This window comes from Mandrillus leucophaeus, unplaced genomic scaffold (genome assembly GCF_000951045.1).
Source record: "Mandrillus leucophaeus isolate KB7577 unplaced genomic scaffold, Mleu.le_1.0 Scaffold88, whole genome shotgun sequence".
Taxonomy (NCBI): Eukaryota; Metazoa; Chordata; class Mammalia; order Primates; family Cercopithecidae; genus Mandrillus; species Mandrillus leucophaeus.
The window spans coordinates 1,065,072-1,082,563 of NW_012109585.1; the positions used below are offsets into that span (position 1 = coordinate 1,065,072).

Sequence of the window (17,492 nt, forward strand, 5' to 3'; positions counted from 1 at the left end):
TTTTTTTTTTTTTTTTTTTGAGATGGAGTGTCACTATTGAAGCCCATGCTGGAAGACTAAATCTCTCAAAAGACTTGGGTATATAATAGAAATTGCCTCTTGTAAGTACATAAAAATCATATACCTAGTAAAAGACAGTGCTTTAGATGAGGAATCCAACTTTTCTGGATCATGCAGGAAACGCTGGCTTTGCCCAAAATCTAAACTGCGGTGTGATAATACTGGAGGACAGTCCTCTTCCAAGGGGTGATGATTCATTCTTCCAGCTTGTGGGGACAGCTGAGCTTCTCCAGACTCAGAGTCCTCCTGCCAAGACTTAAAAGCAGGAAATGGCTCTATAAAAAAACACAAAGAATAGTACCATGGGTCTCTTGATTCCACATGGGAAAAAAGTCACAAAATATCAGCTATGTGTTCCTTAAATCATACCATTATGTAGCGTTTTATATATACATATATGTCTTCATAAAGCCTACTATAGTTTAAAATTATTCAAGCTTCAATTTGTAGCCCAGAGTTCTTTTTTTTTTTTTTTTTGAGATAAGGTCTCGCTCTGCTGCCCAGGCTGGAGTTCAGTGTCATGATGGTGGCTCACTGCAGCCTCGACCTCCTAGGCTCAAACAATCCTCCCACCTCAGCCTCCCGAGCAGCTGGGACTACAGGTGCTTGCTACTATGCCTGACTAATTTTCTTTTTTTGTTGTTAGTAGACACGAGGTCTCACTATGTTGGCCAGGCTGGCCTTGAACTCCTAGGCTCAAGTGATCCTCCCAATGTGCTGGGATTACAGGCATGAGCCACTGTGCCCAACCCAGAGTTCTATTTCCATATAAATTTAAATTTCTGAACCCAGTGGCAAAGCAAGAAAGGACACTGTCAAGCTCTTTAAAACCCAATTTAATTCTAAAGATGTTATTTAATATAATTCTGAACTTTTCTAAAGATGTTTTACTTACAAATGTTACTTTTCAAGTAGGGAAAAACTAGAAACAGCAAGAACTGAAGTTCTTTCTTAGAAATTTAACTTAAAAGCCAAATGATGCCAGGTGTATGACCTGTCCCTCACTGTCAAATAGTTACATTAAGAAAAAGTGGGAGCTGCTCCCCATGTTACACAGAACACTCACCAAATGGAGCTCTCTGACTTTAGAAGAATTCTAACATTCCCAAAAGGAGGAGCTGATTCACCTGACAGCACCTGGCCTCTAACATTAAACTGTGACAGTTATCTTCTGTTACAGGATTCCTATGTATAATATATATTTTAATAATACTCATCAGTGTTACTAAGACAAAACTTTATAGCACTAGGCCTTCTTAAGCACATTTACTTTACAGCAGTTATCCTGTATGCCCTCAAATGAAAGCTATGTTAATACGTTCGATGTCTTTGCAAATATAATGTTTGATTATATACAGAACACATACAGATCATACACACAATCCACAAATATACCCCAAATACGAAATTAAGTACAGGAGGGAAAGAAAAAATTGCCATCTACACATTATCTTTTTATTTATTTATTTTGAGATGGAGTCTCGCTCTGTCACCCAGGCTGGAGTGCAGTGGCATGACCTCGGCTCACTGCAACCTCTGCCTCCTGGGTTCAAGCGATTCTCCTGCCTCAGCCTACCGAGTGGCTGGTATTACAGGCACCGGCTACCATGCTTGGCTAATATTTGTATTTTCAGTTGAGACGGGGTTTCACCATGTTGGCCAGGCTGGTTATGAACTCCTGACCTCAAGTGATCCGCCTGCCTCGGCCTCCCAAAGTGCTAGGATTACAAGCGTGAGCCACCACGCCCGGCAGCTTTTTAAATAACTACACTTAAAAATTTCGATGCTATTGGCTATTAGCAATAGTGAAAATGAATGCAAAGAGGGCTTGACAGTGTCAAAATTCAAGAGTGATGTTTTCTTTTTCCTCACACAGTAGCTAAGATTGCTGCTTTAGTAATTTAACTTTATGCATTAGCAATTTAAAGCATTACCTTTCCTTTCAAAATAATAAAAACATAATTTAGTTTGTTTTTGAAGCCCAGATCAATCTGAGAATTAAAAATTGGGTACAAAGCGTGCGATCCCACAATAAACCCAACAATAAAGTGATTTTCAAAGCAACCCTTGTACCTGTGTCCCAGCAAATAAGTAACTGGTAGTGAACATTTTATGAGAAATATCCTATTTTAAGAAAAGACAAAAGTAACAGCAATTTTTTCTGGGTTGACTTTGAACCCAGAACAGTTTTCCTAAGATATGGGGACAGCAGGAGAAGGGCTTAATAAAAAGACAAACAAAGTGAACCATAAAAAGGCAAAAAAACTAAACTATGGTGAACCATACTTACCCTCCCCATCTCTCTGCAGATGCATTGTTTTGAAATCAATGAGGGGAAAAGTGATAGGGCATGACGCTAATAAAATGGAAAAAATGGCAAAAAATACTAAAGTGAACACACGGCACAGTCAGAACAAACCATACACATAACACAAAGCCAAAAATACCAAAAACATTTCCCTAAAACCAGTTAGGCATTCTGTTCAAAAACTTTATTAAAAGAAATTACTACTAACTAGATTTTAACAAACATAAACATAACATTTCCATTTCAGCAAGCAATGCAAAAAAGAGGGGGAAAACTCAAAGTAGCGCTATTTTATTAAAACGCAAACATAAAACTGAAGAAATGGAAATTCTTAAGCAGGCATTGTTTGAAGTTTTTCAGTATAAATGATTTCAAAGAAAAAAATCTCCCTTAGTTTGCTCTTTGAAAAAATTCTACTGCATTTCATTCCAGAGTTAGCAGGAGAGAATCTGAAGATGGTATCCACTTCCATTAAAAGTCAAAACTTTGTGAACAGCTGCTACAAATTCATACTGGTGACAGTCATGTGTGCTACCTGCTTGCTAACTACTGCATTCTGCTGACTATTTTTCTTACCCTTTGAGGAAAAAACAAAACAAAAACCATATACTTAGGAATAGTGACATAGGGCTCTATTTGGAGTCATCCCACTTCTCTACAAAGAGTCACATCAAACAAAGCATGTCTGATTCCAAGGTATCCAGGGTCTAAAGTAAGTTGGTCTCTTAAATAAATAAGACTTTCTCATTGAGAATATCCTAACTCCTGGCCGGGCATGGTGGCTCATGCCTGTAATCCCAGCACTTTGGGAGGCCAAGGCGGGCAGATCACCTGAGGTCGGGAGTTTGGGACCAGCCTGACCAACATGGAGAAACTCCATCTCTACTAAAATACAAAATTAGCCAGGCATGGTGGTACATGTCTGTAATCCCAGCTACTCGGGAGGCTGAGGCAGGAGAATTGCTTGAACCTGGGAGGCGGAGGTTGCGGTGAGGTGAGATCATGCCATTGCACTGCAGCCTGGGCAACAAGAACAAAACTCTGTCTCAAAAAAAAAAAAAATCCTAACTCCTAATTGTGGAAAATCAATAAATGTTCGCATTAGTGACAAAGTTAGAAGAAATAACATGGTCTACAAACAGCCACTCTACAAAGCACATGCACAGTTTATGGCTGGGAAGTTCACTCTGGTGTCTGTAACCATTGGCTTTCTGAAAGTCGCAGACCCTATTTCTGGAAGAGCAAGTAGGAGACCTACATAGACTTGTTTAGGCTGTTGAACCAGGGCAGCTCAGGCACTGAAAATCAGGCATCAGCAGCCTACAGGTTACCTCCTTTATCTATACCAAGGTACGGGTGCTGAATTCTGACATGGAAAAAAAAGTCCAGTATCAGGTTCTCTTTCAGGGAGACTCAAGAACACTGAAGTTAAGACAGAGAAGGTCCATTCTCTTCAGACAATGAAAAACAATTGTTCTTCCATGTTTAAAATTTAATCAGGACTCCCAGGCCAAAGATCATACAGAACTATTTATCTGCATCTTCTAATAGGAAGAAACAAAAGTGCTTTATCAGAATCCCAGCTGCTTCCTTTGAAGACTCATTTCCTAGCAATGCTCCAAGGGATGCTCTGTCGACCACCATTCCTTTTATTTCAGCCACAATAAATAACAAAAAAGAACATATAATCTTCAACTGCCACCAGTATGCTAACATATCCCCTAACACTGGGAAGCATCTTCATAAATTCCAGATGTCCTGAATAACCCAGAACAAAGCAAATGAAAGACAACTTCCTAATTTAGTCTAAGTTAAAACAGATAATATGCCACTGGGCATGCCAAACATCTAGGCCTATATAAAAAGGAGGGTGGGGAGGAGACAGCAATAAAAATTGGCACAGACAATGACTTGGTTGGGGCTCTTAAAAAAAAAATGCCTAGACCTTAAAAAAAAAAAAAAAAAAAAAAAAAGATCCACACACACTCCATTTGCGATCTGCGATCAGGTGAGTACACTTACAGGGCCAAAAGGAGTCCATGGCACTGGCATTACAATTCCTGTTATTGCCAGTGTATGTCAACAGATAACTTGCCAAAGGGGACACAACCCAGGGTTCTTCATCCAAGTGAATGAATATGTAACTCTGCTTAAGATTCTTGAGTTATCTCATTGTCTCTTTACCAAGGTGTATGATCCAGAAAAACTCCTAGATCCAAATTTATTGCTTGTTTCCCACCCCCACTCAACATTTTATTTGAAAGTTTACAAATACATAGAAAATTGAAAGAACTTTACACTGAATATCCATATATCAATCGCAGTCTATCATTAACATTCTACTATACTTGCTTTTTAACATTTATCCATCCCATTAACCATCTTATTTTTTTCACGGATTTCAGAGTAAACTGCGGGTATCAGTAAATTTCCCCACAAATACTCCAGCATGCAAATCATCCACTGAAGTTCAGCATTTGTTTACAGTTTTTTATTCTCTTGAAGCAAAAAGAGAACTTTATATACAAAGAAACACAAAAATCTATGTATTTGCTGAGTTTTGAGACATACATATACCCATGTTGTTTGCTTGTTAAATTTTAACTTCTCTCCTTTGTGCAAATTTTTAAAGTCCCCTGCACCATACCTTCATAACCGAAGACAGAGATAACAGGAATATGGTACAATATTTGTTTAGAAGTACCCTTGAAGGTCATTTTCAAAAATGTACTGCTGATGATTCTAAGGAAAAGGTAATTATACACCCTCTGTTTAAACTGGTGAGATCCCTAAGCCGTAACATACTAGGCTTTCAAAGACTGGGAGATAGCCCTTAACTATTAACAAAAATGTATGCTGGGTGACCTTTTAAAAAAATCAGCTCTAACATCCATTTTCAAAGCTGTTGATGGATCAGATAAGAACTTCTAGTTCATGAGATGCTGCCCCAAAATCTCAGTGTGTTTCACTAAAAACACCCACTTATTTATCTTATATGAAAGGGAGAATAAGATCAAGATGAATAAGGTTATCCAGAAAAGGGCTGTAGTCTTATCATCGCTTAGGGTAATTTCAGTTACAAACAACATTATCAGGAAAATAATGTGTGTGGGTAAAATTACCTTCCCATTTATCACCATCAGAAACATTCTTCAGATCTAAATGTGGAATATTAACACATGCTGCTTCACCTTGAACACCAACACTTTGACCTCCTGGTACTTCTGATTCAGTGTTGGCATTCAAATCACGTATCTTGCTACTAGAATCCTGTATTTTAAAATAAAGAATACATTTCACAATGACGGAAGCTTTTCACACCCAGCTTAAACACATCCAGCACATATCCATGTGTAGTCTTCATTAGTTTATTGTGCCTACACAGCCGACTATCCCACTCCCACTGTGCAAACTATTTTCAAAGATAAACACGCAGTTTTAGAATATGTCTTATTGGAAGACAAGTTTGGATTCCAAATTCAGGAAAGTGTTTTCATAACCAAGTCTCTTGTAGCCAAAAGTGGCAAATTAAGTTGCTGTTTAACTGTAAAATATTTGATAGGAGTATTTATATTTAAATCTTTAAACCTAGCTAACCCACGTGAAAGACCAGACTTAACAGACAGTTTAAACCTAGGCAAGTTTTTAAAGACTAAGATAAAAAATAGTTCTTACCAGAATCAAGTGTGACAATTTATCACTGTCAAATAACAAATATTCTTCCCTAAAAATATAAGTAAAGTTGTTAGTATATTAAGAATAAAAAGCCTACTATCATTATGTATTTCTTACCTAGATTCCTCTACTCCACCACACAGTTAGCATTTACAATGTACGAGGAGAAAATGCCAACTGGACATATGCCCATTCTTTGGAGCCCTATATCTGAAAAATCACACAATACTGAAAAGATCCACAGAATCACTTCAGGTTTAGAAAAATCAAGTAACAATCCCTACTCCACCCCACAAACCACAGCACAAAAGAAAAACCTTTATAAAATGAAAACTAAAATCCACAGTAAGTAGAAACCCAAAAGAATGTATAATAAAGATTTTATAAAATAAATGTTTTAACCAAATAAACAGCTCTATTCTCTCCATTCCTGAAACTTTCAAAGGAGACTTTATTTAAAAAAAAAAAAAAAAAGACACTATGTCTTTTACTTTAAACCTAACTGTATTCTATCACAAGGTTACTACTTCCAATCAAAGAAGGTTACTACTTCTAAACCTTTCCCTCCTCAAAACATAACAGTAACATACTAAAAGGAAATTTTAAAAATTTCAGTCCACCTTCAATTTCCCCAGAAAAACTAACCCTTATTTAGAACAAGTGTTATAGCAAGCTGTCATAAGTGATCTGTACTTATTTTACCAGTCAAGAGAGCACCTGCTAATATACAGTAGATTATCAATATGCCTACTGGGGAAAAGTTCTTTTCCCCAAAGGCACTGTGGCAATTTACAATGACACATCAAGATGTCACTTCTAACTGGCCATAACAGAGTATGCACTCAGGAGACATGCCTTGATCTAAATATGGCAAGTCATTTTCTCATACAGATAATTATCTTATTCTTGCTGAGCATAAGAAATGAACTAAATGCTCTGATAAGCTTAAAGGCATTCCTTTGCTTAGTGTAGGAGCAAATGGTAGGATGAGTAAATACTACCTTAGCAACCTAAAAGACCTAATCACCTACATTTGAGAAACATGAATGTTAAACAAACAAAATGTAATCCACCTAACCAAGGTACTCTTTGCATCTAAAAACCAGTTTGCTAACTTATACACAGTTGAAGAGGAAAGAGCTTTTTAAAAAACAAAAACAAAAACAAAAACAAAACAACAACAACAGAAGAATCCTCACTAAATGGCTCCTTATTGTTCTACCAAATCCAGATGTCATCATTCTGGGGGTGCCTGTTAATGCTGTTAATCTTATATCTTCAGCCCATAGCTCCAATACTCCCTGGGCTGGAAGAGGATGATTCCTGCCTCCTGAAAGGAAGCACAAGGAACTGCTATAAGCAGGAAATCTGTGGACCTTCAGAGTATGGGGAGGCTCCAGAGACATGGCTCCAAAGAATTTACTTACCCTTAAAGAATAGGCTTCCTATTTATAATTAAAAGAAACAATGGAATACAAATATGTCCTGGCCAACAGGCTGTCAGCAAATTAGTATGCTATCTGGAATCTCTCAATATTTACAATCTAGTCTGCAACTTCATTACTGAAGTATTTTCAGAATCTCAAGTCACCGTCCTAAGAAAGTTATACTTTCTGGCAGCATCTTGAAGACTGATGCAAAGGGTAACAAGAACCCAAATCTGATTCTGTGACTTAAAACATTCCAGAAAGCTTCTACCCAAAGAGGCTATCTATTGAGACTCCACATTTAGCTGAAATACTCGTTGCCTCCAGTATTTCTCTACCATTATAGCCAGTCAAAGAGGTTAAAAAAGCACCAGCCGCCTAATAGTGTATTGAGACATATTGAGACACACCAAGGATAAATTCAAAGAGGAAGAAAAACATCCTACACATATTTGTTGAATCAAATACAATATCTCTCAGTTATACACAGTTACAAGACCATGAATTAACTCACTGACAGGTATACTCAGAATATCAGTAAATTCCCAATTGTTCCACAATCAACTGAAAGATTTAAATGTCTCCAAAAAGGCTGTTTTTCCCTCTGAATGTTTTCCAAGTTACAACTACTGTCTGTCTGAACCTGCACAAATCCAAATATTTATGGGTATTTAATATCCTTTATGTCTACCATTATAACAAGAAGGCTGTTTAAGATTATCTAAACTATATGTTTATAATGGATATTCATCTAAAAAATTCACCTCAAAAATCTGTGAAGAGCTCCAAGTCTCAAAATGATTAATTAGAAACAAGAAAAAATGCTTACCTCTCAAGACAGCCATCTTCACTATCACCATGGTCACTGCATGGCTCTAACAATATACCTACAGACTGACAAAAAGAACATCACCATGTATTAATGGAGCTCCCAATACTCAGATATAAGAAGAAGCTGCCAATCTAAATTAGGATATTAGAATACAGATTAGTCAAACACCCCTAATTAGCTATCATTTATAATAGTCTGTAGTACTTAGCATCTCTTTTTACAGGGAGTAATTTATCTTCCCTCAAAACCTGGGTCATATGAAGTACAGCAGGTACTCTGCATTTCTCTCTGTTAGGTAATATGTATCACCACTACCATCCTTCTTCCTTAGAATTCTCTCCTCCAAAATGATGGTCTGATCGTGCTTGTCACTTGCTGCTTGCTTTACTTCTCCCCGGCCACAAAGATACAAGTCTGGTGACTTCTTGTAGATAGGAGTCATAGAGGAGTTCACCAGGTTCCTTTGTATATTTGAAGTAATAACTATTTTCCACAAAAATGTCCCCACATGAGAAAACACTCCCATTTTCCAACAAGCTTAGTGACATCATCTCACCCCTATTCCTCTCAAACTAAAAACCTACCAAGGCTAATACAAATACCCAGAGAATTACTACAAAATACATGAACGTTTTGGTGTTTTTGACGATCACCTTTCAATTCAACAAAAGGTTCGATACTTCCTAGACTCTCTGATTCTTCTTTAGAAAGTACCACTTGTTCAGTTTTGTTTAGCATGAAAGAAGGTCCATAAGAATCTGCAAAAAAGCTGTTAAAATACTAGTCCCTTTTCAAACTACACATCTATGAGGCTGTCTCATACACTTCAACAAAACAATGTAACAGCAACAGACTAAATGCAGAAGCATATACGAGAATCCAGCTGTCTTCTGTAAGTCAAACAGGTATCAACAATATTTCTAGCTATGTAAAACAATGCCACTCCTCAAACTTAAAAAAATTTATGAAAACAGCTGTCTATTATGGAAAAGAGCAACCTTACTTATGTTACCATAAATGAGTTTATGTTAAAGTAAATTAATGTTTTTTAAATTTCTCAGTTTTAATTCCTAATATGGCAAATCCTGATAGACATACCTATGTAAACAAAAGCTCTTTGGGATCTTCAACATCTTTAAGAGTATAAATAAGTCCCCGAGACCCAAAGTGTGAGAACCACTGATACACAAATCAGACTTCGGTAACCTTTATGATCAATAACAGGTGTCCCCAACCCCCGGACCGCACTGTTAGGAATCAGGCCACACAGCAGGAGGTGAGAAGCCAGGGCAGTGGGGAGTGAGCATTACAGCATGAGCTCCGCCTCCGGTCAGAGATTCTCAGACCGGATTCTCAGAGAGGTGCGAACCCTATTGTGAGCTGTGCACGCGAGGATCTAGGTTGTGTGTTCCTTATGAGAATCTAACTAATGCTTTGATGATGTGAGGCAGAACAGTTTCATTACGAAACCCCAACCCCCTATCCACTGTCCGTGGAAAAAGTATCATCCACAAAACCAGTCCCTGGTTCCAAAAAGGTTGGAGACCACTGCTCTAGAAGATAGCTTTACATTCTGAAGGTTTCTGGGCACATGAAATAACCATTACCCAGACCAAATATTTAATTTTTATTTACTTGAAAAAAAATTTTTTTTGAGACAGTCTCACTCTGTCATCCAGGTCAGAGTGTAGTGGTGCAATTTCGGCTCATTTTTGAGCCGAATACAAAAATACAAAAATTGTTTTGTATTTTTAGTAGAGATGGGATTTCAGCATGTTGAATAGGGTAATTTTTTTGTAATTTTAGTAGAAGTGAGTTTCAGCATGTTGGCCAGGCTGGTCTCGAACTCCTGACCTCAAGTGATCCACCTGTCTTCAGCCTCCCAAAGTCCTGGGATTACAGGTATGAGCCACTGCACACAGTCAGACCCAATATTTAAAATGAACCTTGGGGCCAGGCACAGTGGCTCACACCTGTAATCCCAGCACTTTGGGAGGCTGTGGCAAGCAAACCACTTGAGACCAGCCTGGCCAACATGGCGAAACCCCATCTCTACTAAAAATACAAAAATTAGCTGGGCATGGTAGCACACACCTGTAGTCTCAGCTACTCAGGAGACTGAGAGAGGAGAATTGCCTGAACTCAGGAAGCAGAGGCTGCAGTGAGTCAAGATTGCACCACTGCACTCCAGTCTGGGAGACAGTATAAGACTCTGTCACAAACAAACAAACAGAACCTTGGTATCTCACTCAAAAGAACCAAATTCAAGCCCTAGCTCTGCCTTTCTCGTCACAAATATGAGAATAACAATAATTTACTTGACTACCTTAGAGTTACCATAGAGAATCAAAAGAAACAGCTTATAAGGAAAACCATCTATATAGGCCAGGCACAGAGGCTCACACTTGTAATCCCAACACTTTGGGAGGCCAAGGCAGGTGGATCACTTGAGGTCAGGAGTTCAAGACCAGCCTAGCCAACATAGTGAAATCCCGTCTACTAAAACACAAAAATTAGCCAGGTGCGGTAGAGTGTGCCTGTAATCCCAGCTACTCGGGAGGCTGAGGCACGAGAATCCCTTGAACCCAGTAGGGAGAAGGAGATTGCAGTGAGTGGAGACTGTGCCACTGCACTCCAGCAGCCTGGGCAACAGAGCGAGACTCTGTTTCAAAAAAAATAAGATATATAAATAAAATAAAATATTAGCGGGCAAAATAACCCGTATCTTCTCCCCACCTCCTCCCATGTAACCTTCCACAAACATTAAGGTCTGCAAAGGAAGGCTAAGGTGCTCTGGTCTCAATTCAGGTAAGTTAGAGAGCTTTGGCGGTGGCGGTGGTTGTGGCAGCAGCAGTAGGTGTAGCAGATACAGCACAGTTATATTAGCAATATCTTAGGAGCTATAGGGGATTACTGCCAAGAGTTAATTAAAACCTGACAGGCGTTTCCAGTAATTCCTCTGGTCTCCATCCCTTCCTCAGGGGTCCATAATTGATGCACACACATTGCTTAGTTCTGCATCTTCCCATTTCCACTCACTTACCTTTGGCTCAAGCATGCTAGTTACTTCTATTAAATAGGCTACATACTTCCACTCCATTCTGTACCTTTTATTTGCTGAACAAACACTCAATAAATTGCATATTGATATACTTCTGTCTAGCCTATTCTCTCTCTTCTACTGAATTAACACAATCAATACTGATGAGGTCTTAGACCAGTACAGGTCAAATTTATAGCCTTCTCTTCCTCTTGACTATCTGCTAGAGTTTATAAATACTTCTGGTCTCCACTTCTGAAAGGAGATAAAGCAGTTTCTCAGTGTTTGCAAGGTATGAATAATTCTAAGTTTTGACGGGGCACCATCAATGAAGGTACCCTGAAATGAATGAATTTTACTGGTGATAAATCCAGGTATTTTGATGTGAGTTCTAATCAGGCTATTCAACTTCATACACTTTTTTTTTTTTTTCACCTTCATACACTTTCAACTCCCAAAATATTGATTACTGTACAACTTATACCTATTCAAAATCTACAGTGAATAATCTCTTTGTATCAGATAAAACTCCTAAATATTTACTACAGAATCTAGTACCACATTAAAAAAAAAATTCCAGCCGGGCGCGGTGGCTCAAGCCTGTAATCCCAGCACTTTGGGAGGCCGAGACGGGCGGATCACGAGGTCAGGAGATCGAGACCATCCTGGCTAACACAGTGAAACCCCGTCTCTACTAAAAAAAAATACAAAAAACTAGCCGGGTGACGTGGCAGGCGCCTGTAGTCCCAGCTACTCGGGAGGCTGAGACAGGAGAATGGCGTAAACCCGGGAGGTGGAGCTTGCAGTGAACTGAGATCCGGCCACTGCACTCCAGCCTGGGCGACAGAGCCAGAGTCGGTCTCAAAAAAAAAAAAAAAAAAAAAAGAAGATATACACATAGCATATGAAAAACTCATCATCGTATGTCATTAGGAAACTCAAAATTCAAACAAGATACCATTACACATCTATCAGAATGGCCAAAATCCAAAACACTAACACTACCAAATACTGGCAAGAATGCGGCACTGTCACTCATTACTGGTGAATGAATGAGAAACACACTGAACTGATTTGAAACAGCACTTTTATTACAAATGTATCCAGGCATTTAGTTTATAATAAAGGCGGCATTTCACATTGGTGGGAAAAAGATAGATTATTCAAAAAATTAAGGTGTTGGGATATCTAGGTAAACATGTAGGAAAAGCAGCTGAATCCGCTCTTCACATCTTACACCATGATAAATTCCAAATGGGTCAAATATTCAAAAGTAGAAAATGAAACTATAGAAGCATTTTTTTTTTTAAAGAAGAAGAAAGTTAGTTTATAATCACAGAACAGGGAAGGCCTTCCCAACTACGGCATTAAAACCTAAAATCTAACAAAAGGAAAAAAAGATGATAAAGTTTAACACCATCAAAAATGACTTTAAATAGTCAAAAGACAAAAAACTGGAAACAAATATTTGTGACTGATCATAAGAAAGGAGGTAGTTTCTTAATAAATAAAAAATATGGCCAGGTGCGGAGGCTCATGTCTGTAATCCCAGCCTTTGGAGAGGCCGAGGCGGGTGGATCACAAGGTCAGGAGTTCAAGACCAGCCTGGCCAAGATGGTGAATCCCGGTCTCTAGAAAACATACAAAAATTAGCTGGGTGTGGTGGCAGGTGCCTGCAATCCTAGCTACTCGGGAGGCTGAGGCAGAGAATTGCTTGAACCCAAGAGGCAGAGGTTGCAGTGGGCCAAGATCACGCCACTGCACTCCAGCCTGGGCCACAAGTGAGACTCCGTCTCAAAAAAAAGAAAAAAAAAAAAGGTACAAACCAAAAAGGAAAAATACCAACAACCCAACAGAAAAATGTGGACATGGACAATTGGAAACAGAAAAGATGAGACCCATCATGGTGGCTCACACCTGTAATTCCAGTACTTTCAGAGGCTGAAGTGGGAGAAATGTTTGAAGCCAGGAGTTCAAGACCAGCCCAGGCAACAAAGTGAGACTCCTTCTCTACAAAAAATTAAAAATTAGCTGGGTGTGATGGCATGCACCTGTAGTCACAACTGCTTGATAAGGTGAGGTGGGAGGATTGCTTGAGCCTGGGAGGCTGAGAATGCAGTGAGCTGTGATCATGCCACTGCACTGCAGCCTGGGTGACCAAAGTAAGACCCTGTCTCAAAAATAGAATTAAAAGACTTAACATTTCTATAAAAATGTCAGTGTAGGCTGGGTGTGGTGGCTCACACCTGTAATCCCAGCACTTTGGGAGGCTGAGGTGGGCGGATCACAAAGTCAGGAGCTCGAGACCAGCCTGATCAACATGGTGAAACCCGTCTCTACTAAAAATGCAAGAATTAGCCGGGGGTGGTGGCGTGTGCCAATAATCCCAGCTACTCGGGAGGCTGAGGCAGGAGAATCACTTGAACCCAGGAGGGAGATCACGCCATTGCACTCCAGCCTGGGCGACAGAGCGAGACTCTGTCTCAAAAAAAAAAAAAAAAGAAAGTCACAATATAAGTTTCTACTAGAAAAAAAAAGTACAAAAATTAGCTAGGTGTGGTGGCACACACTTGTAATCCCGGCTACTTGGGAGGCTGAGGCATGAGACTCTCTCGAACCCGGGAGGTAGAGGTTGCAGCGAGCCGAGATCGTGGCCACTGCACTTTAGCCTGGGCGACAGAGTAAGACTCTGTCTCAAAAAAAAAAAGATTCCTTAGGATTAATTTCAGCCTGGCTAACCAATACCTTGTGGGATTGTGGTTTATGTAGCACCTAGTACTCCTAAGTTTATGTGATCAGCTTTGAAATGTTAAAAAGCAATTTGGTTTCCTTACACTGCAAGTCAATTTCAGAGGAAAAAAAACTCCAACATTATCTTTTATATCTAAAATCTTGATCTCCTTACAATAATATTCTAGCCCAGGGGTTAGCGAACTACAGCATACTAGACAAATCCACCCTGTGGCCAGTTTTTGCATGGTCTTTCGGCTAAGAAGGGTTTCTATGTTTTAAATGATTGGGGGTAGGAGGGAGAATCAAAAGAATAATGATATTCTGTGAAGTGAAAATGACAAGAAATTCAATTTTAGTGTCCATAAATTAAATTTTATTGGAACACAGCCATGCTCATTTCTTACGGTTTTTTCTGACTGCTTTCATGCTACAATAGCAGAGTTAAGTAGTTGTTGCAGAGACTATATACCCACAATGCCTAAAATATTTACCGTCTGGGCCTTTACACAAAAGATTTGCTGACTCCTACTCTATCTAGCCTTACACTTTCCTAGACAAAAGTTACTTTCTACCAAAGCCACTTGAATCATGCCACGCCACAATACACTTGAAACTCGTACATCCTGTCCAACTAATATTCCCCTCTTCTGCAACTTCTTCACCTTACTATCACCACTTGAAAACTTCATTCTAAATTTCTAATCCACTCAACATGTACTCTGTACCCTGGCTAACTATTTCAAAGCTAATTTGTCAATGCCTTTACCAATGTGGTCTAGTTTATGACCAGCTTTCTGTCCTCCAGACAGCAGATGCTACAAGAAAATGTGTCATTTAACATACCTTCCTAGTTGGCTCACTACAAGTTCATGTCATCAAACTTCAGCTAGACCTCCACTGGTTCTCAAATATCTGGTGACTCAGTTCTATCTGATTTCTCTCCACAGAGACTCTTGCAAAACTTTACCTATTTCTTCAGATCCAAACCCAATTCCTGACTCCTCACCCTCTGCAAATGCATTTCATTTTAAAATGGTCAAAGCCATCTGAATTAAGTCCCCAAAACACCTCTCACTTAAAAAATATTCTATATATCCCCTTTTACTGAAGATTAAAAGTAGCTTTTCCTATTTAGGAATAGTCACTCAACTTGCACGCTGAATCACCCTCCTTCCACTTCTCACTCCCAATCCCCTCTATGCAGTGTTCCCCTAACTACCCTGGGTTATTTTTTCTTTCTGACATTTTTCAGTCTCTCCCTATCTAGTGACTGATTCCTACTGACATGCTCAAATCTCCATCCGGTATCAAGAAAGCAGAAGCGGGGGCACGGGGGGCGTTATCTCTTCCACAACCAGACTGCTCAACTCTTCTCTTTCCTTTTTTTTTTTTGAGACAGAGTCTTGCTCTCTTGCCCAGGCTGGAGTGCGGTGGCTTGATCTCCTGGGTTCACGCCATTCTCCTGCCTCAGCCTCCCAGTAGCTGGGACTATAGGCGCCTGCCACCACGCCTGGCTAATTTTTTGTATTCTTAGTAGAGACGGGGTTTCACCATGTTAGCCAGGATGGTCTCCATCTCCTGACTTCGTGATCTGCCCGCCTCAGCCTCCCAAAGTACTGGGATTACAGGCACGAGCCACTGCTCCCGGCCTTCTCTTCCTTTTAATTTCAAAGCAAAACTTGTCCAAAAGGCATTCCACACACTGCAGCTTCTACCTACTCACCTGATACTCATTCTCAACCATGAAATCCTCTACCTACCAAAGCCCCTCTTTCTTTACCAATAATTTCTATCACTAAATCCAATAAATTTTAATTGGAATTTTTTGCTTAAATTATTTAATTATAAATGAGAGAAACTGTTGGAAACCTAAATATAAGAACATATGAAGAAAAGTAAAATCATCCATAATCTATCAGCCAGAAGGCCACTGTGAATATTCTGACTTGGCCTTTTGACTGTGTGCCACACACACATGCAGTGCATGCACACAAAGAAATTGGGACTGCATTAGCTTTAGTAATCTACACTTGGGTGTTTTTTTTTTTTTTTCTTCTAAATAACTTTAACTCACAACTATTACCCAGACCTTTAAAATAATTTTAAATGACTCAACAATATCCTAGTATATGGATATACTATAATTTATCTAATCATTTTCCATTTAGGACTTTTTGTGTTTCCCATTTTTTTTCCCTGCAAATAAACCCCCAATAAGAATTCTAGTAGAAAAATCTTTGCATACACCCCTGATTTGAATGTATTTCCTTAGGACACAGTCTTGGATTTTGAAATTTCTGGATCAAAGGTTTAAGGTCTTTTGTTCTTACTGTTAATGTGTTTTCCAGGAAGTTTACAGCAATTTATACTTCCCATGTCTATTTGAGACCACTTATCTTAACTTACCCTCACCAGCATTAAATGTATTGTTCCTGGGTATTCTTAAATTTTTTGTTCAACAGCAAAGGCAAAGGAAAAAAAAGCCATTTCATTAGACTTTTAACCCCCCTAGTAAGCAAATAAAATTAAACTTACTCTTCTTATTTTTGTACCTTTGCCTCCCACCTTTTTTCTCCTTTTACCTCTCTATTTTGACCAACTTTCAGACTCAGGAAAAAATCCCATCCTCTTTGACATTCCCAACTGCTATGGTCATGGCTGCTTTTTTTTCCTCCAAAGTGCTAGAATACAGAGGTTCCCCTAGGGTTTCTTCAATCCCCATTTATTCTCTTATTCAAGTCACTGCATTCACTCACAGACAAAATGAGCCCCCACCACCAGCCACAGCTCAAGACCTAAACATCTGCTTCATATAAACCACCTTGATATTCCAGTTCTGCAACACTGACCTCTTTTCCAGTCTCTTAGTGTCTGTATTTCTTACCCCAGTTTGCACCTAAATTTAATCATTTTCGCCTTTGGAATTTTCTCTATTTTTCCTTCCTTCCCTAGGGCTCACAGTTCAGACTTTTTTTTTTTTTTTTTTGAGACAGGGTCTTACTCTTTTGCCCAGGCCAGAGTGCAGTGGCATAATCTCGGCTAACTGCAACCCCTCTTCCCGAGTTCAAGAAATTCTCCTGCCTCAGCCTCCCAAGTAGCTGGGACTACAGGCATGTGCCACCACACCCAGTTAATTTTTGTATTTTTTGGTAGAGATGAGGTTTCACCATGTTGGCCAGGCTGGTCTCAAACTCCTGACCTCAGGTGATCCACCCACCTCGGCCTCCCAAAGTGCTGGGATTACAGGCGTGAGCCACCATGCCTGGTTAATTTTTATTTTTTATAGAGAGGGGTTGCACCATGTTGCCCAGGCTGGTCTTGAAATCCTGGGGCTCAAGCAATCCACCTGCCTCAGCCTCCCAAAGTGCTAGGATTACAGGTGTAAGCCACTGCGCCCAGCCTGATACACCAATTTCA

General features: G+C 39.4%; 1 protein-coding gene across 4 annotated transcripts in view; it reads right to left on the reverse strand.

Annotated features, from left to right (window-relative positions):
- The window catches only part of FAM13B (family with sequence similarity 13, member B), an 88,697-nt gene that overhangs the window by 14,574 nt on the left and 56,631 nt on the right, over positions 1-17,492 (reverse strand). For 3 of the 4 annotated variants that reach the window (XM_011969157.1, XM_011969155.1, XM_011969156.1), the window contains 4 exons: positions 8,300-8,364; positions 6,044-6,092; positions 5,491-5,638; positions 125-335 (listed from right to left, as the gene is read on the reverse strand). In XM_011969157.1, the coding sequence (XP_011824547.1) occupies positions 125-335; positions 5,491-5,638; positions 6,044-6,092; positions 8,300-8,364 (473 nt within the window). Of the gene's footprint in view, positions 1-124; positions 336-2,350; positions 2,417-5,490; positions 5,639-6,043; positions 6,093-8,299; positions 8,365-17,492 lie in introns of all 4 variants that reach the window. The other variant, XM_011969158.1, reaches the window with a different exon arrangement.